This window comes from Alligator mississippiensis, chromosome 12 (assembly GCF_030867095.1).
Source record: "Alligator mississippiensis isolate rAllMis1 chromosome 12, rAllMis1, whole genome shotgun sequence".
NCBI lineage: Eukaryota > Metazoa > Chordata > Crocodylia > Alligatoridae > Alligator > Alligator mississippiensis.
Window position 1 is genome coordinate 50979377 of NC_081835.1, and position 19547 is coordinate 50998923.

Here is a 19547-nt window from a genome sequence, read left to right on the forward strand (position 1 = left end):
CCCCCAACACCGAAACTCCAGTGCTGCAGGCTGCGTCTAGTGGTTCTGTGGGCTTATAGGCTGTTGACCCCTATGCTAAGCTGGTGTGAGGCAGTAGTGTGATACCTGACCATAGATGTGTGAGGGTTGTGGGCACTGGAATGAGCAGGAGTTAGTGCATTTCTTGATATTTGGTCAGAGTCTGTAACGAGGCTTTTCCTTCCCCATGGTGCTTGCAAGAGGAAACAGGGGTAGGGGAACCCCTCTTACACCTGGGAGAAATGAGGCACAGGGTGGGCACGGCACTTATTTACCCAGCTAGCAACAGCTGGATCTCTTGGTTCCTGCCCTATACTGTACATTGGTCCACACTGCCACCATGGAGATGGGATGAATAGGGTAGATGGAAAGATGTCTGCTAGTGAGGAATTGCAGGTGATTTGGATTGCCTTCTGGAGGCAAGGTAGAAATCCCACTTTGGACAGTTGGGCTTTGGCTGGGGAGCCAGCTACAGGGTCTGTGGCCGTGGCTTCATGTGGCACCAGCTAGATCTTATATCTTTGTGTCCTCCACCCAGCAGCCATTTGATACAATGGCACTTTTCCCTTGTCATGTCTTGGGCAACATGTGGCTTAATGGCGCCCATCAGCTGAAATGGGTGTACCCTCCTGGAGTGATTGTGGGCGGTGAGTGGAGGTGGCCGGGTGACCTGCATCATGTGGCTACAGTGCTCTGGCTTGCTGTTGCTGGTCTGCCACCCCCTACTAGACTGAACAACTGGTCATGGACTGATGGTGCAGGAGGGATGGTTCTGCAGCTGCTTCTCCTAGAGCAGCTGAAGTCCTGAGTAGAGGGAAGGGTTCCCACCAGTCTGGTCTGTATAGCATAGGCCAGAGGACCTCACTTGATGTGATAGGTCCTGGCCTAGCCAGAAGCATCTGTCCTTAAGGACAATGTGATGGAGAGCCCACCACTTCCCTGTAGTTCCATGGCTGATTACCCTCCCAGGGTTAAAATTTCATGCCTTCTTTCAGTCTAGATTTCTCTGGATTCCAGATAATGGATTTTGTTCAGCCTTGTCTTGACTAGAGCCTTTGGCCTCAGAAATCTCTTCTCCTTGGAGGTCCTTGTAGACCACCATCAAGTCTCCATGCTCTCCCCTTGCAGGTGTATCGCTTGTTTTTTGGCTCTTCTCCCTCCTCGGCAGAGGATGTCCATGAGAAGGAGCCGTGGGACCGCTTCAGTGCTGGGGAGAAGATCCTCCAGCTGGAGGTGAGGAGGTCTCTTGCCTGGTTGTTTCTACCCTTCCCTGCATCTTGGGGTAGACTATGCATGAGCTCACTTTAGCTCCAAGGCCTCATTATTGGGTAAGGCAGGGGCATGGAGCTGCCATCTCCAATCACTACATCAGAGTGGGATCCAGGTGCCAGATCCAGCACTCCAGCCTTTCTTCCTGCTTCTCCCTGAGCTCTCCTTGTACCTCACCTGTGGCTGGTTAGAGCTGGAGGCTGAAAGAGCAGAGAAAGCTGCTCTTTTTGTTTTGACTGACTAGAGCTGTGGAGGCTACATGGGGTTTGTGTCTGTCAGCTCTGTCCCACCTCATCCTCTCCAGTGCCTGGTGGGGTGCTCTTCATTCCACAGCTGACCAGCCATCTCCCTCGCCCTTTCCCCCTTTCTGTTCCAGGAGAGCCTCCTGGGTGGCTGGAGGAACCTGAAGGAGGGGCTGATTCACAGGGCTCTGAGGAACCACACGCGATCTATCCACAGGCAGGCCCTGCTGCACCTCCTGTCCCAGGCCCTGGGCCTTGTTGGTTCCCCCTCTGAGGCCTCTGACTCCTACAGCCCCCAGGCCTTTGTGAAGGAGATGGAGGTGAGGGGTGTTTGGGGGGGGGGGGGGCATAAGGGAGGTAGTGTGGGGCCCAGCTCTGATGTAATAGGGTTAGGAAGCACACAGCCCCACGCTGAAGGAGAGGCACCCCCCAGTCCATTAATGGGTTTTTGGCCAGGACTGCTACCCTCAGCTGTGTCTTAGCCTCCTCTTTGGACTGGGTTCTGGTGGCTCTCTGGATTCCCCATCTTGGCTCATGGCCAAGTGCAGAGAGTAATTTGGTGACAATGCTAGGAATGGATCCTTTCTAGTGCCCTGCCCTGTTTTCAGCCTGGTTTTTAGAAGCCATGCTGGTGTCCTACCCTGACCCAGGCCCTGGCACAGCCAGGGTTAATGATGCCTGCCTCCTGGGCAGGGGAAGATGATGTGCCTCCCCTCTCCCACAGAACATCCTTTTCACGCCGTCAGTGCTGGAGCAGCTGACCTGTGATCAGAACCAGGGGGAGCTGAGGCGGATCCTGACCGTCCGTGATAGCCAGCGACCCTGGCTGCGGGGCTACCGGGGCTTGGTCTGCAATGGGAGTGCTGGCATTCGCAGGGAGCGCTTCGCCCAGCTGGCCACGGAGCTCAAGGAGCAGCTGGACACGCACAAAATTGCCAGTAGGGTAAGTGCCTATAGGGCCAGGACTGCCGTCCGGGCTCCTCCTCCCCCTGGACTCCCACACTGCTCCCCTGACACGCCTGGCACTGACAGGATTTGGAGGGGCAACTGAGACCCCATGACATGAGGGAGTGGCTGACCCTGGCTTGGTGAGGGAGAGTTGCAGGGAAACCAGGCATCTCCACACAGGTGACTGGCCTGCTCTGGGGAGCAGGAGAGGGGCAGTGGGCAAACTGGAGGCAGTGGAAGAAGGGGGTACAAAGTTGTGCTGAGTTTTGATGGCCTGGGGGTAGTTTTTGCATGGACTGTAGAGTGAGGATGGGGCAGGTACTCAGCCCTCTGCAGGCTCATCATCTACACCTCTGAATTTCAAGTCTGTGGGCAATGATCACTATTAGGTCCACATCTCTGCCCTGGGGAGCCCTGCAAGCCGCTAACCCCTCTCCCAACCTTGGTTTTTCAGCTGAAGCTGGATGAGGTGAACAGCACGGCTGCCCAACACCGGCTCCATGCCCTACTGGAGGATCTCATGGAGATAGAGAAGGTTCTCAAGGATGTGGACATCCTCTCGGCTCTGGCCAAGTTGCTGCCTAAGGGTGCCTGCACCAGCAAAACTCCCCCACCTATAGCCAACAGCACCAGCTGGGGTGGGAACTCCACGGCCGGCACCAACTCCACCGTGGAGGAGGGTGAGGGCGAGCCAGTTGGGGAGAACCCCCAGGGCCAGTGCTCGGCTTTCGTGCAGCTCTGGGCAGGACTGCAGCCCATCCTGTGTGGGAACAACCGGTAAGACTTTGGCTCCTGAAAAGCACTACAGACCTGGGCAGAGTAGGCGGGGATGGGGGCAGGGGGCACTATGGGAGCTGAGGCCTGGGTTGGCAGAGGACAGGATCAGAGCAAAGTGACTTGGCAGCAGTGGGTCTGGGACTGCCTGCAGCCTCCGCCAGGATCCAGGCCACAGCCTATTTGCCTGAGGAGCTGGGACCTCTGGGCATTCACAGGGTCCAGCCTGTGGAGGGGCCTTTCTGATCTCCTAGTGTCCCATTTGGCTCTGGCTGCAGTTGGTGGGGATGGCAGGGGGCCCTGTCCAATGGCAAGTCACTGTCCCCAGTAGTGGGAGGTGGGAAGTCCTGTCCATCCCCATGGTCCAGGCAGGAGAGGTCAGCTGGGGCCTTGGACTGCACTCCCCTCTCTGTAGTTTTCCCTTCAAAACAGGCTAAGGGAATCCTGCCCTGCTGCCTGCACTAATATCTGTGCTGGGAGCCACCCACCCTGCCACTCCCTCCCCAGGGCTCACAAGCTTGACTCATGCCACTCTGCATCCTCATGTGCTGCCTCAGTGGGTCCTCACACCATGCCCAGGTCCCTGCTGAGGGATGGTTTCCATGTCACTTAGCCCTATTCTGGATGCACCAGCATTGTGAATTGATGTGAAAGTTCCCTACTACCATGTCCTGCAAGGGATTGCCAAGCACTGGCTCCTTCCAGGCTGGGCTCTGCTCATGGTAAGCCCTGCGTGGCCCCTTCAGAGAAGAACCTGCAGTAAATGAGGAAACGTGTGCCCGGAAGGCTTGGGTGGATGGGATGTGCTGAGTTCCCACAGGGAGGAGCTGGGTCTGTACCGTGTAGCTGCTTCTTGGGCATTGGCACTGGGGTTAGAGGTGCGGGGCTGGATGGGACGGACAGAGCAAGTCTCTGACTGTATCTCCAGCAATGCAGCTTGGAGCTTACAACAGTTGTCCAGGAGCCCCTGTGCAGGGTGCGTTGCTGTGAGATGGCCAGCCCGTTCTGGCCTTGGTGCTGGGGCATTGTCTTTTTGTCCTTGAGTGAACAGCCCCTGCAGATCAGGACCCCATGAGCACTGGCCGTGTGTTTCAAGGCTCCCCCATAGACTGCCTAAAGCAGGACACCATGACCAAACCTTCAGCAAGTGACTGACTGTGACTTCTCCTCCAGGACAATTGAGCCTGAGGCACTGAAGCAGGGCAACATGAGCTCTCTGGGCTTTACCAGCAAGGAGCAGCGCAACCTGGGGCTCCTGGTACACCTCATGACTAGCAACCCCAAGATCCTCTATGCTCCAGTTGGGACAGAGGTGGACAAGGTCATCCTGAAGGTAAGGGCCTGGCTGGCTCAGGTGGCACCCTTAGGGCAGCTTAGCTGCAGGCTACCAGCCTTGAAGCACCGTGTCTCTTGGGCCTTGTAGGTCTCAGTCCTTTTAACTGGGGTGGAAAGCTTGCACCTGTCCAGAGAAGAGCTCACGGCAGGTGACAATGTTGAAGTAGCTGTGTTTAATGGATGGTTCTTTCTCCAGTTCTTGGCTGTTCAGCTGTCCCATCAGTCCCTGGGGGCCCATTGATCTCTGCCATGTCAATAAGTAATTAAGACTCTCAGTGCAGTAAACACAAACCAGTGAGGGAAGGGGGCAGGCAGGGGAGGGATTCCCTTCCCTTCTCTTCCTGCAGCTGACAGGCTGTGATGTTGGGGCTGGAGACAGAGTTCAGTACACCATCTACCAGCAGATGCAGGTGGCAGTGAGTGTTTCCAGCCCTGCCCCCGTCTGGGGTAGGTCTGTTCCATCTCTGGAGCACTGTTAATTTTCTCTGTGATTCGCCCCTCTGTACCCCAACAGTCCCAGCCCTGCTAAGGTGAGCAGGAGGGCAGGCCCACAATGCCCATCTCCCATCTCCTAGGCCTGGCTTCCCCAAGAGGTACTTTTACCAGGGCAGGGTGCTTGGCAGTCACCAACAAGGAGGATGCTAGTTTGGTGTCATTGTGTGCCCGCTCTGCGCATGTGGAAACAACCTAGCGGTGATGACCTGCCCTGATACATTTCCTTCGCTATAGTTCTCCAGCTCTGGCAGAGCAGCACCAAGACCTCATCTGTGATGGGGAAGCTGCAGTGGTTTAAATAGGCTTGAAATGGCTCTAATGGTGCTGATTCAGGCTCTAAACTTAGCTATACTGAAGCCAGTTCAACCTTTGCTTGGGTTGGTCTGTTACCATTGATACTGTAGTAGCATCTGGAAGCCAGGACCAATGTGTACCAGGTGCTGTATGTGCACAGAAGGATAATAAAGACCCTGCTCTGGAGAGCATAGGGTGGAAAGACTAGAATGCAGCAGAAATGATAGTCCAAGGCAGTAAGGAGGCAGTAAGACTGCTGTTAGTCAGTCACAGAAGGCTGCATACCTGGCCCAGTAGACTGGAACAAAATCAACCTGACCTATTGTTAGACCAGTGTAAGGTCTTATCCTCACCTGAAAGTGAATTTGGATCAAGATTGGGCATGAACTGAAGGTGCAGTAGTTCTACTGGAACAATCTGTGTGTGAATGACAGCATCTGCCCTGGGGATTTGATCCAACTGCACTGATCTAACTTAGTATAAACAGGTCTGATCTGTGCTGGGAGGGCTGGGAGAAGCTGCTTACGGGCTTACATCTCCTCTCAATAACCCTTCCTGGGGCCTCTCTTGCTGCAGGCCAACGAGACCTTTGCCTTCGTTGGGAATGTCACACACTATGCGAAGGTCTGGCTAAACATCTCCTCAGAGATCCGGGGCTTCCTAGAGGAGGGAAAACTGCAGAGACGGATCCGCTGGCTACAGCAGGTATGGAGGATGCTGAGGGGGTCTGGGGATGGGCCCGGAATGAGGCAGAAACATGGGCTAGACCACAGTGTGGTAAGATCTGTGCAAGTGCCTGCAGGTGACTGGTTCTGGCTTCTAGCCTCCAGCTTCATCCAGGCAGTTTCTGGCATCAGTAACTGCTGCCACAACATAGCGAGTGTTTTACAAAGGGGGCTGCTCCCCCAGGGGACTCGTGTCAGAGCCATCTCTCTTCTAGATGCTGGATCCCACCCTGCAGACCTGCCCGTTGCTGCTGAGTGATGGGCAGCTTGACCAGTGTCTTGTTTTATATTGACCTCTCAGGACTGGGAGGGGGCAGGATCTTAGCTGGGTCCCATCCTGCTGTTGCTAAGGCTGACTGAATGCTTGCCCCATGACCTGCTCGGCCCAGCTTGCCTGTTGCAAAGTGGGGGCAGTGGGACCCTCAGCCACTTTGCGCCAGAAGTAGCAGGAGGAGGCAGGGTGGAGGGCACCCAGCTGTCTGCACTACCTCACTTTTTCTCCTCTCACCTCCAGTTCACTGCTGACCTGCACAAACACCCCGAGATCCTGAATGTCTCAGACAATGACCTTCTCCGCAGCTTCATTGATGGCAACTTCTCATTGCCCAATGCTAGTGCCCTGCTGCAGCAGCTGGACACCATCGACAATGCTGCCTGTGGCTGGATGCGTTTCATGTCAAAGGTGAGGGCAGCACCAGCTCCCTAGAACTGGACTAAGCCTGCCAGGTGTCAGGCATACCCAGGAAAGCTGCTGTCTCCATAGCCAGGCTCCCGTGGGCACTTGGCAATTGCCTTAGTTATCCAAGGGCATGGGCAAACTAACATGTGCCTGGGTGTAATTCACTGGGCATGGATATATAAATGACTGGGTAACAGGCATGTAAATTACATCGGGATCAGACAGATCAGGAGCACATAGTAGATGCTGTTATTGCTTTGGCTGCTAGTAAGGTGCCATGCCAATGGGAAATGCAGGGCCGTGGCAGCAGGAAGTCTGGCTGCACATAATGGCAGTGGAGTGTGGGTCATCCCCACTAGATGGCAGGGGGAGGAAGGGTGTGCCCTGGTCCCCCTGCAGAGCAGGGATCAGTCCAAGGTGCTGTGGCTGCAGCAGGATCTCATGGGACTTCTTTTCCTGACAGGTCAGTGTGGACATCTTCAAGGGCTTCCCCGATGAGGAGAGCATAGTGAACTACACGCTGAACCAGGCATATCAGGACAACGTCACTGTCTTTGCCAGTAGGTCCCTGGCTCTGTGCTCTCCTTCCCTCTCCCTTTCTTCCTATCACCTTTCACGTGGCCTTGCTCATTTCCTCTGAATTTCCTTGTCAGCTTGTGTCTCTTCACCATTTCACTGATTCTCAAGCTCCCTCCAGCCTGATGCCAGGCAGGTTTTTCCCCACACTTCCAGATGTACAGAGCTGAATTTGGGCATTTCTGGGGCCTAGAAGCAGAAAGGCCCTTTGATCTTCAGCCTCTGCCACTGACTCGCTGGGGTGAGGAATGTCTCTTTGCCTCAGTTTCCCTATTTATAGAATGGTGAGGACCTAGGTGTGACCATAGGTCTCAATCCAGTAGCACTTGCCAAGCTTTGAGAGCTGCTCCATATACTGTCAAGTACCCATTCCTAGTGCCTCCTGTCTTGCTGAAGAGTCTGTCTCTTGCTGCCTTGGGGGTCTGGTCCCAAATCTGTAGGTGTCAGCAGGGACTCTTGTTGATTTTAACCCTCCTTGGGTATTGCCCTGGCTGTCTTGAGCCATTCAAATAGGCAACCATGTTGCACCTTGGCCCTTGGAGAAATGCGAGCCTGCTCCCCAGTGTTCTGCTCCCATCCCCATAAACACTGACCATGGAGCTGGCTGGGATGAATTCCAGCGTCCTAAATGTCCCCACCTCTGCTGCTTTCCCCTCAGGCGTCATCTTCCAGACCAACAAGGATGGCAGCCTCCCACCACATGTGATGTACAAGATCCGGCAGAACTCCAGCTTCACAGAGAAGACCAACGAGATCCGCCGGGCATATTGGCGGCCCGGCCCCAACACCGGCGGGCGCTTCTACTTCCTCTATGGCTTTGTGTGGATCCAGGGTGAGTAGACAGACCTTGGTAGGGTTGCTGCTCCCTGACTGGGACAAAGGCCAGCACAGCCTGCTATGGGAGTGTGCACTGCAACATCCCCTCCATGCTGCTCTGCTGAGTGATGCTGCCCTGTTGTGTTAATGTAGCTTATCTCCTGGCCTCTTCTCTCCAGACATGATGGAGCGGGCCCTTATCAACACCTTTGTGGGCCATGACGTGGTGGAGCCTGGCAATTATGTGCAGATGTTTCCCTACCCATGCTACACCAGGGATGAGTGAGTAATGCTGGGTGAATGGGACAGACATGATGGGCAAGGACAGGGCTGGGGTGCAGTGAGTAGAATGACTCCTTTGCTCCAAGACAGGTGGCCCCTCTGGATAGTGCTCCTAGGATCTCATGGAAACAGGCCTGGCATCTGCACTCCTTCCAGCCAAGCTGGCCCTGCTGCTTGCTCTCCTCAATATCCCATTGCTGGCTCCTTGCTCGTTGCATTAATGCCGCACTATACAGCAAATGCCACCATGGCCTGGGCAAGGTGCAACATTCAGAGTATTGCAGGCTAAAGTGGGGGACTGGGAGCCAGGGCACCTGGGTTCTACTGGCTGTCTCTCAGACCTGCTGTATGACCTTAGATACGCCAGTAACTCCCTCAGCATAGGTGAACTGTAGCAGGAATTATCTGAGCTTGTAAAGGAATTATCTGGGCATGGTGGCAATGCCTGATCTCTGCCCTGACATCCCAGAGTGGTTCTTGGGGCTGCAACAGAGGGAGGTGGACACACTTGATGGTCCTTCCAACTCAGCCTATTCTGATTCTTTCCCTTTCCTCCCAGCGTGATGGTGCAAGGTCCCCGCTGTCTGTCGTCATGTGGCTGCCATCCTCTGTGGGTGCCAGGGTTCATGGTGTGTCAGGACGGGTTCTGATGCCTTGCTGCCTCTCTCCCCAGTTTCCTGTTTGTCATCGAGCACATGATGCCCTTGTGCATGGTGATCTCCTGGGTCTATTCGGTGGCTATGATGATCCAGCACATTGTGGCAGAGAAGGAGCATCGCCTGAAGGAGGTGGGGATGTGGCAGTGGGTTCTTCCTGGGGACCATGGCTGTCCACTGTGCCCACTGGGGAGGAAGGAGGGCAACTGACAGAACATTCAGTCGCACAGTGTGGGGGAAGGTGGGGCATAACCCTGAAACCCATGCAGTAAATGATGCAGTAAATGGCATGGGGTGGGCCGTTGGGTTCTCCAGCAGTGTCCTGTGAGTCCTGGCAAGCTGGTCTCTGCACCCCTGTTGCCACCTTGCAATGAAAGAAGCTATATCCCCAAAACATTTCCACATCTAGCCCATTGTTGCTGCCAGGCAGTGGTGGGATGGTCTGTTGTCCTGAGCACAGGGGTTGGTAATGGGGGCCATTTTCCCATTTACAATGTCTGAGGGAGGAGAAGGGCTGTGGGCCCTGGACAAAACATAACAGGTAAAACCTGCAGCTGGACTCTCCTTTCCTGATGTAAACCAGGTGTAATGCTGTTGAAGCTGGTGTAAAATGGATGCAAGCAAGCATGAGTGCAGATCTATTGTCTGTGGCCTCAGAACCAGGGCATGGGGGGACACCGGTCCAGATTCTTCCCCAGTGTTAACTCCTTCAGAGCTGGTGAGAGACTACCAGGGATGGATCTGTCTCTTGCGTTGTGCCCTGTAGTCACCTGGGTTACTGCAGTGCCCAGGGGTTTGTCAAACAAGTATCCTCCCTGGTATTGCTCTAGAGCTCTGCAACTGCTCTTTGGGGTCATCTGGGCTTGACAGTGCCTGCAGGGTCAGTTTTTGCCATCTCTGGGTTGCCTGTACAATAGCAGCCCAAAACAGTACTGATGTAGCCCTGAGTCCTGATCTCTAGAGCACCTTGGCTGTCTGGGAATGGTGGGATCTCTTCTCTCTGCTGCTCAGAGCAGCCCTGGCTGACCAGGGGCATAGGTTATTTGAGCTGCTTGTGTTTGCAGTCTGGATGCCTAGGATTCCACGTCCATCCTCCCTGCCCTGCTGCTGCCCCCATCGCCTGGTAGTTGTTCCCAGAGAACATTGGTGCTTCATTCTTTGGCTGGTGTTGGCTCCTCAGCCTTAAACCTGCCTGTGGGAGCTTGCAGGGAAGAGGTTCCAGTGGCTAACAAGAGCATGACGAAGCTGCTGAGGCATGGTGCCAGGAGGAGCTGGCAGTAAATCTCTGAGAGGGCAGCTCTGTCCTGTCTCTGCCAAGTGCATCAGAGGCAGGATGCTGAGGAGGGCTTTCCCCCTGCTGGAACACTTCACTGAGCAAAGCGGATACATCTGGATGGCTGGGCACTTCTGTGGGAAAGGCTGTCATGCAGCTCCTGCTCCCCAGGCTTCTGTCTCCGGAGCACGAGTGCCACAGATCCGGGAGAAACCATACCCCCAATTAAACCATCTGTGCCCAGACTAGCCAGATGCACTGTGTCCTGTGACAGGGTGCTGCCAGTATGGGGCATGGCTGTTTGGCAGAGGAGACCGTGCCAGGACCCCATTAGCTACCCTCTGAAGTAGCTGCTGCTGCTTCCCTCAGCCTGGTCTGGCCAGCTCTTGCCTGCAGTGCAGTGGACTTTGCAGAGCTTCTGGCAGCACATGGCAGGTACCAGGGCCAAGCCACCAGAGCACATACATCTCCATGCTTCTGGTGGTACCATATTCACATGCTGTAGGATGGTCAAGCTTCCCTCAGGAGATTGTGGGAAAGCAGCAGCATTCTCTCCCCATGGAGCATCCCTTCTGTACAAACTTCAGCTCTTGTGGGTCCATGCTGATGGTTTTCGAATGCTTGTTGTAGCTGCCATGGTTGCCTTCTCTGCTCCCAGCATGGATTCCAAAGGGCTGTCTGGTGTGATCAGATCTCTTTTTGCCGAGAAGCAGGCTTGGTGTTTTGGTGCCACCTGAAAGATAGGGCAGCAGCAGTGCTGGGCCTTCTTGGACAAGCAGCTAATGCCTTGGCATGGCTGGCTGTGTTGCAAGTCTTAGTCTGAGCATGAAGTGCTCTTTCTGTGCACAGGACACTTGTACGAACTAGGGGGAAAGACTCCAATTATTCATCCTGGGCTGACCAACGTGGGCAGCAGAACCCTACTTAGATTTGTGCAGGGCATTGGGTGCAGAGCTGCCACCTTGGTCACAGGTTCCAGTCAGCACAAAGCCAAGGCATCGTGGCACCCTGCGTCTGGGGAAGGAGTCCCACTAGCGGTATAGGGGTCTGTCCTATGGAAATTACCCCTGCTGCCACATGCCCTGATAAAGCATGACACTGTCTTTTGCAGGTGATGAAGATGATGGGCTTAAACAATGCAGTGCACTGGGTGGCCTGGTTTATCACCGGCTTCGTCCAGCTGTCTATCTCTGTCACAGCACTCACCGCCATTCTCAAGTATGGCAAAGTCCTGATGCACAGTGATGTCTTCATCATCTGGCTCTTCCTGGCCATCTATGCTGTGGCTACCATCATGTTCTGGTGAGCTCTGGTGGCTGGTCAGGGCCAAAATTTGACAGTCTGGGGCTGTAGCTGTTGGGCTGATGAAGCAGAGGGGCCAGGCATCTAGGGACATACTACATGAGGCACAGCCAGCACTGGCCTTTGAATCTGGGGATGCAGTAGAGCTGATGTTGATGCTGCCTGCCCCTGGAGAGTTTTGGGGCCAAGAATGTCTGAAGGTGGCAGAGTGGGATTAGCCAGAGGTGTAACCATACAGGGCCACCCAGGGTTGTTCTCAGTGGGTCCCATGATGATGGACACGGCAACAAGAGATTATGGAGCAACAACTAGACCTTTCCCTGGTACAAGAATCCTAAGGCTCTGACCCCAGCAGCAGAACTAGGGAACGACTAGCAAATACTTTCCCCACCTGCATATGCGCCCAGCGATGGGATGGACTGTCTGGCAGCTGGAGGTGGAACAGACAGGCTGGAGGCCTGAAGATGTCATTCCCTTCATTTCCATGGAGTTCCTCCTCCTCCCCCCATGTAACTGGAGGAGACCCCTGCTCAACATGTATGGTTAAAGAAACACTGGCCACTTGTTTAGTTGGCCTTAATGAGCAACCCAGGGTATTGATGGGGCGAGCATGAGTCTTGTGTGATGGACAAGGCTGTTGTATTCCTGTGCCGCATGTGGGTGCGCTTGGAAGAACGCAGATGTCTGCAGGATCTGGGGGGTGTGGGCAGGCTGACACTCTTGCCAGGGCTGAGGATTGCAAGGAAGCAATCTCCATTTGTACTTCTGGTTAGAACATGCAGAGCCCTTCAGATGTCACTGCCAAAGCTGAGGTCGGCAAAGTTTTTTTAGCTGAGTGCCAAAAAACCCGGCAAGCTGGACTTGGTGTGCCAGGCTGGAAAGAGGGGGAGCTGCAAGGGGCCCAATTCTTTTGGCAGTGCAGTCCTGGCCCCTTCCCCGCTATGCTCCCTGAGGTGTGCAGTTGCAGTGCCTCTGGCCCTTTTCCAGCCTTGCATCCCAAGGCACATGCGCAACCACTGTTGGCCACAGAGTTGGGCCCGGGGCTCCAGACCCTGGTGCATCATTTGCAGCCTCCCAGCTACCTGCCACATCTGGCCCACACTCTGGGCAGTTGCTGCTTGCCACAGATCCCAGGCTGCTTGCAGCAAGGCTTGCAGCCTCCCCACCACCTCCTGCAAGCAGCTCAAGTTCCGTGGCTGGTGGCAGCTGCCCTGAGCCTGGGCTGGCTGTGGTATGCCAAGCAAAATGGCCTTGTGTGCCATGCTGTAGCATGTGCGCCAGGGGTTACCAACTCCTGGCCTAGAGGAAGGCAAAGCAAGGATAGGAGGCAACCCTCTCGATGCACCTTCCCTACTCCACCCTTACTCATTGCACTCCTTTTCTAATTCCTACCAGTACTTGCTCTGGGATGGTTTCCATGGAAACTTTAGGGTGAAGGGATAGAGTATCAGGATCTGATAGTGATGAGGTGAGCTGCCATTGTCCAGCTTGTGTCCAGTGCTATTGCCAGCGGCAGGGATTTGTCTTGCACACACATTGGGTTCCCTTGTGAGTCCTTCTAGGCTCAGCCAAGGGGCTGGGAGCTGAATGGCCCATGGAGACTAAACTGCCCAGGTATCTCCAGGGCATGAGACTCATAGGGATGGAAGGGATGTCCTTGTTCTTAAACTATCCCAGACAGACGTCTCTCCATCTCTAGAAAGCCCTTTAGTGAAAGAGATCCCCTAGCTTCTCTCAGCTGTTTCCTGAGGTTCTGTTCAGGGCTGGGTGAGTGCACCTTGCTCTACCACTCCATGCTGTGCCTGTTGTGTAGCTAACTAGAGAGTTTCAAGGCCGTCAAAGTAAGACTGAAGACTAACTATCCTTTCTTCCACCCAATCCCTTGGAGCTCAGGTAGGGTCTGGGAAGGGGGCATCACCTGGGGAAGTTGGGTGGTGTGGAAGAGGCCCAATGTCCTTTCTCTCTGGGGCAGCTGAGATAACAATGTCTTTCCTGGCAGCTTCCTGGTATCTGTACTGTACTCCAAGGCCAAGCTAGCATCTGCCTGCGGGGGCATCATCTACTTCTTGAGCTACGTCCCCTACATGTACGTTGCCATCCGGGAGGAAGTGGCTCATGACAAGATCACGGCCTTTGAGAAGTGCATTGCAGTGAGTACCAGGCTGTCATGGTGGCTCATAAGCTCCCCATGGAGCCCAGGCTCCATGAGGTGGGTATAGAGGCAGTGCTCTCCATGCCTGCTCTCTCCCAGTGGGAGATCAGCTGTGCCCTGCACCCCAAGTCCTATAGCTGTCTCTTGCCCAATTAGAGAGCTCTGTCTGTTCCTCCAGTCCCAGTCACTGGAGTAGTCGGGGACCCCCAGGGAGTGGGCTGCACTGTAGCAAGTGGTTAGAGAACTGGGAAGACCCAGGGGCTCATGACTGCAGATTCCCATGTGTTGAGACCTGGGAGCTGTCAGGGAAGGTCTTGGGGGCATCCCCAAAGTTTGGCCTGTATCTGCCCTGTCACAAAGAAGAGCAAAGCATTGTAGGAAGCCTCTTCCCTTTTGGTTGAGGTGGTATCCTGGGCCTCGTTAACACCAAACCCCACACCTCTTCCCTGTGTTCCACAGGTGTAGGAAAACTGGCTCTCTTCAGTAGGATGTAACCCCTTGTGAACCACTCCTTGGCCCCTCACATTTTTCTCATCTTGAGTCTAGCTGTGAACTGCTAAGGCCCCATGTATAGACAGCAGCACTGTCTCCATTCTCCCTGCAGCACAGCACCAGTCTATGGTTTTTGTGCAGGATTTAGGTGATCAGTTTTGGGGCTAATGTCCTCCTTCTCTTCTCCCCTCAGTCCCTCATGTCAACCACAGCCTTTGGGCTGGGCTCCAAGTACTTTGCTCTGTATGAAGTGGCTGGTGTGGGCATCCAGTGGCACACCTTCAGCCAGTCTCCTGTAGAAGGTGACGACTTCAACCTGCTGCTGTCCATGATGATGCTGATCATTGACACCGTGGTGTATGGAGTGCTGACGTGGTACATTGAAGCAGTGCACCCAGGTACGGGCAGGGACTCCCCCTGCAGGGAGAGGCTTGTAGCTACCCAGCTATGAGCAAGATGTAGAGATGCTGCTAGAATCGCTGGATCTACCTTTTAGCAGCCTCCTTCAATGGATATGAGCACAAAGGAGGCTGATTCTGGTCATGACGGGTGGGATTGTACTTGTGCGGTTGTGTAGGATCTCTGTGCAAATGTGCCCCACAGGTGACAGTGCCTTTTTGTGGTGCTCTCCTTGCTATGCAGCTCAAGTTTTCAGGAAGAAGTAATTTGTTGGTTTTCTGGCTGAATTGTAACTTAAGATTCCTGTTTCAGGTTCTTATTTTTCCTTCCTTTTTCCCCGCAGGTGAAATTTGGGTAAATCCAAATATAACCTTGAGATGTTTGGGCTCTTTAAATGCACATGGATTTTCTGCTGTTGTTGAAACAGTATGACAGATTTGACAAAAATTCAGTTTTCAGTCACTCCAGATTTGTTTTTGAGGGGTTAGGGAGAGGAATAGGCATTTTCTACCTAGAATCTGTTGCCTAGATCTGCTTATGATGCCTCTTGGCCACCTCACAATGTGCTGTTCTTTCAGTTGTGGTTCTGGAAGAGCAGCACACCTCTAATTTTCCGGGCTTGGTTTGCCTTGCAGGCATGTATGGCCTGCCCCGGCCCTGGTACTTTCCCTTCCAGAAGTCTTACTGGCTCGGGAATGGACGGATTGAAACCTGGGAGTGTACCTGGCCCTGGTCACGAACTACTCGCCTTAGCATCATGGAGGAGGATCAAGCCTGTGCAATGGAGAACAGGAGACTGGGTAAGTATGGCCATAGGGGGAGCAGAACCTGGGATGGAGGTTGGTTCCAGTGGTGAAAATGTGGTGAGGGACCCCAGGATCTGTCCCCAACGCTGCCCCTGTGTTGCTGGCCAATGCTGGGCAAGTCACTTCATCTCCCTGTACTCTGGTTTCACCTCCTTGGCTTCTGTTTCCCTGAATGGGTGGCTGTTAGGAGACGCCTTCACTACAGAGGTGGTGTGAGGCCCTAAGGGACCCTCTGACAGAAGGCACCAGAGAATGGAGTGGATCTGGTGAAGGGCAAGAGAGAACACAAAGTGGGGAAAAGTGACTTTCAGCAGGAAGAGCGATCAGGGCCATATCCCAGCTGGCGTAATTCAGCATCACTTCAGCAGTGTTTTAGGACGGGATTAGCTGGGGGTAGAGACAGAAGAAGGGAGAGGATGATGGCTGGAGGATGAGGGACAAAAGAGAAGGTGGTGAGCAGGGGGAGCTGGGAGTCTGGTTGAGCGAGATGGAGACAGACTGGGTCAAGGCTGCAAATTTTCTCCAAGCTGATGCCTGCTGCTGCCCTTGTTCTTTCCTGGGATTCAGCCCCTCATTTTTAATTTCCTGAATAGCTTTGTTTGAGGCTGTGCAATCGCTTGGCATTAGTAATGCCATCCCAGCCATTTTCCACTTGGCCAGGGCTCCTGCAGCCCTGTGACCATCTGCTGGGTCTCCAAGTGGGCACATCCCTCAGGAAGTCACTCAGTCCTTTCCTCAGTACCCTCTTACCCGAGGGGAGAGGCTGGTGGAATCAGAGCTGCTTGCTGGCCAGTCCTGAAGAGCTGGGACAGCCCACCCAAACCCCACTCCTCAACTCTCATTGCAGAGGAGACCCGAGGCATTGAGGAGGAGCCGAACCACCTGCCCTTGGTTGTCTGTGTCGACAAGCTCACCAAGGTCTACAAGACAGACAAGAAGCTGGCACTGAACAAGCTGAGTCTGAACCTCTACGAGAACCAAGTGGTGTCCTTCCTGGGGCACAATGGGGCAGGCAAGACCACCACTATGTGAGTTACCATGGGGGCACCCCTTTTTTATTTCCTCACTGCCTGCTGTGAGGAAGAGATGATGGGCAGCAGTGGAACGAGATGTGCAGTTGTCCCATCTTGCCTGTCTGACTTGTTCCAGTTGCTAAAACTCTCTGGGCTTCAGCAAATTGTCACCCTGGCCTGCCTGGAGGTCTTAGTCCCAGGAGCCCCCAGTGGCTCTGTGCCAGCCAGAGGCTTTATCTTCTACACCAGAGCCAGAGATGGGAGCTCAGGCACCCATCCTTGCCGTGCCCCAGGTGTTACTGTCCAGGTGCTTTCAGCAGCTGTTGTTGAACAAGCTCATGTTCAGATCCTGGAACTCTTGTTGCCAGACACAGCCATTGTGTGTCTGAGGGTGGAGGCCTGGGAGCATGTCAGTGGGGTGAAGGCTTCAAGCAAAGTTGAGTGCCTGGGGGAGGCTTGGCAGGAGGGAGGTGCCATTCTAACATGGCAGCAGCTGGGGACGGGGAGCAGGTCTTGGAGGGTGAATCTTTGTAATGAGCTGGGGCATGGAGGTGCTGGGCAGTGCTGGATGGAGCTGTTGCCCAGGGTGATCCTGCTGGGGTCCCTTTTAGGGGCTGTCTGCAATGGCCCTGTGCTAGGCAGGCACCAATTTGTTATGAAGAGGAAGGCATCAGGAGGTGGAGCCGCCTCACATTGTCATTTCCCTGCCAGGTCCATCCTGACAGGCCTCTTTCCACCAACCTCGGGCTCTGCCACTATCTATGGCCATGACATCCGGACAGAGATGGATGAGATCCGGAAGAACTTGGGCATGTGTCCGCAGCACAACGTGCTCTTTGACAAGCTGACAGTGGAGGAGCACCTCTGGTTCTACTCGCAGCTCAAGAGCATGGCGGAGGAGGAGATCCGCAAGGAGATGGATAAGTAGGGTCCTAGGCTGTAAACAAGTCCTCAGGCTGTCTTGCTTTGAATGGCTTGGTATGAGCAGGTCTGGTGCCCTGTAACCAGGGCCCCATGAACTCTGAGCCAAGCATTTGCAGGGTGGCCAGTGATGCATTGGATTCACCATCCAAAGAGACTAAAAGGGCCCCAGTTTTCTGAGAGCAGGTCCTCAGCACTTCCCTGGCCACTCTAGAAACTCATGGGCTTGGGTAGTAAAAGCTGAAGCTGTCATTCCAGCCTCTGTGGTTACAAAGAAAGCATTTCTATGTAGCATGCCCAATGCATCTGTCTGCAGAGAGTCTGAAATAGTAGCTGCTAAGCCATTGTCCTGCTCATGAAACGGAGCTGTTGGCCCACGCTTTTGCCAGTGTGCCCAGACCCCTCAGCCTTGCCCAGGCAGGAGCACTTGTCCTGTAGCGCCATGTGCCCTGCTGGGCTGTGATGCATGTTGTGTCTGTCCCCAGGATGATTGAAGACCTGGAGCTGTCCAACAAGCGGCACTCGCTGGTGCAGACGCTCTCTGGGGGGATGAAGAGGAAGCTCTCGGTAGCCATTGCCTTTGTGGGTGGTTCACGGGCTGTCATCTTGGATGAGCCCACAGCCGGTGTGGATCCGTATGCACGCAGGGCCATCTGGGATCTGATCCTCAAATACAAACCAGGTGGGCAAACCCCAGAGTGCCCAGCAGGTTGAGCTTTATCAGCCATTCCAGGTTGCACCCTGCCACAATCCAAGCCATTGTTGCCTTGGCAAACAAAGCCTGTGCTCCCCTGAATGCCTGGGAGAGGAATACCTCAGTTAGGCCATTTGCCTGGAGGAAGAAGGAAAATAGGGACTGGAGTTTGTGTCCTTCTGACATGAATACATAACCAAATGGTGTCAAATGGACAGACACAGTGGGCTGGGGGAGCTCAGGATGGGGAGTTGGGATACCTCTGTTCTATTCAGGCCCCTGCTGCTGGCTCTTATCTGAGACAAGTCCTTCCCCACCTTTGTGTCTCTGTTTCCTCCCCATCAGCCTTTCCTCACCCAGACGAAACATGCTGAGTCCCTTGGTTGAAAAGGCTGTGGGAGGGGAGAGTGTTGCAGTTGTCTGCCTGTGTGGAAAGATCTCTAAGGCCCATGTCCAGTATCACACTGCTTGGCAGGGCAGTGTGTTGTCTGAGGGCAGCAGCAGTCAGCCAGGTGCTGTGCGGGCTGCTGTCTCCTTCCCAGAGCCCTCTTCCCCCTGATGCACCTCCTGCCCCTGCTTGCCTCTCTCTGATGCCCCTCATATGTGCTTCTCTCTGGCCTGGCAGGAAGGACCATCCTCCTCTCCACACACCACATGGATGAGGCTGACCTGCTGGGGGACCGCATCGCTATCATTTCCCATGGCAAGCTCAAGTGCTGTGGCTCCCCGCTCTTCCTCAAGAGCACCTATGGGGATGGCTACAAGCTGACAGTGGTCAAAAGGCAATCAGATGCCCGGAATAACACAGATGTGTATACAAGTAAGTCCCATCTGGCTGATCCAGGGGCAGCCACTGTTGGTGATCAGTTCAGCTAAACTGGGAAAACCCATCTGCTTTGCTGCTCAAGTAACACTGAAAATCTGGACATTTTCCATCTCACTACCTGCACAAGGATATAGTATCTGCCATCTGACAGCATTGCCTTGTCCCCTCTGAGCGCAGGTTGGCTCGGGGGCTTGGTAAAATCCTGCGTGGAGCCATCTGCCTGCAGGATGCTGGTTTCAATTCAGCCCAGGCTGGACGCATCCAAAGATGATTCATTGGTTAACAAGTGTCTGAGTAATGGAACGAGCTCCACTTACTGGAAGTTCCTGCAAAGAGGCCAAAAGTTAATGAGTAGCAGAAGCGAAATCCCCCTCTTAGCTGTAGCTGGGGACACTCCAGCATAAGGCAGTGTAGGGGCAGCTCACTGCATTCTGTGTGCACAAAAGGCTGCTCTGCCCAGCACCCAGACCCTGCCCTCCCTCCCTGAATTCAGAATTAACAAAAAGAGCAGCAGCTTGGACATCCCAGAAGGTAACATTTTGAGGACCCACTAGGACATA

At 54.3% G+C, this 19547-nt stretch overlaps 1 protein-coding gene across 2 annotated transcripts in view; it reads left to right on the forward strand.

The window, feature by feature from the left end:
- Positions 1-19547, forward strand: part of ABCA2 (ATP binding cassette subfamily A member 2) — an 87465-nt gene that overhangs the window by 38950 nt on the left and 28968 nt on the right. For both annotated transcript variants that reach the window (XM_059715515.1, XM_059715516.1), the window contains exons 6-24: positions 1147-1251; positions 1664-1849; positions 2254-2472; positions 2932-3254; positions 4425-4584; positions 5952-6080; positions 6615-6782; positions 7243-7339; positions 8014-8187; positions 8351-8453; positions 9127-9241; positions 11494-11684; positions 13684-13834; positions 14522-14726; positions 15363-15527; positions 16381-16561; positions 17258-17470; positions 17953-18149; positions 18787-18981. In XM_059715515.1, the coding sequence (XP_059571498.1) occupies positions 1147-1251; positions 1664-1849; positions 2254-2472; positions 2932-3254; positions 4425-4584; positions 5952-6080; positions 6615-6782; positions 7243-7339; positions 8014-8187; positions 8351-8453; positions 9127-9241; positions 11494-11684; positions 13684-13834; positions 14522-14726; positions 15363-15527; positions 16381-16561; positions 17258-17470; positions 17953-18149; positions 18787-18981 (3277 nt within the window). The remainder of the gene's footprint in view (positions 1-1146; positions 1252-1663; positions 1850-2253; positions 2473-2931; positions 3255-4424; positions 4585-5951; positions 6081-6614; positions 6783-7242; positions 7340-8013; positions 8188-8350; positions 8454-9126; positions 9242-11493; positions 11685-13683; positions 13835-14521; positions 14727-15362; positions 15528-16380; positions 16562-17257; positions 17471-17952; positions 18150-18786; positions 18982-19547) is intronic.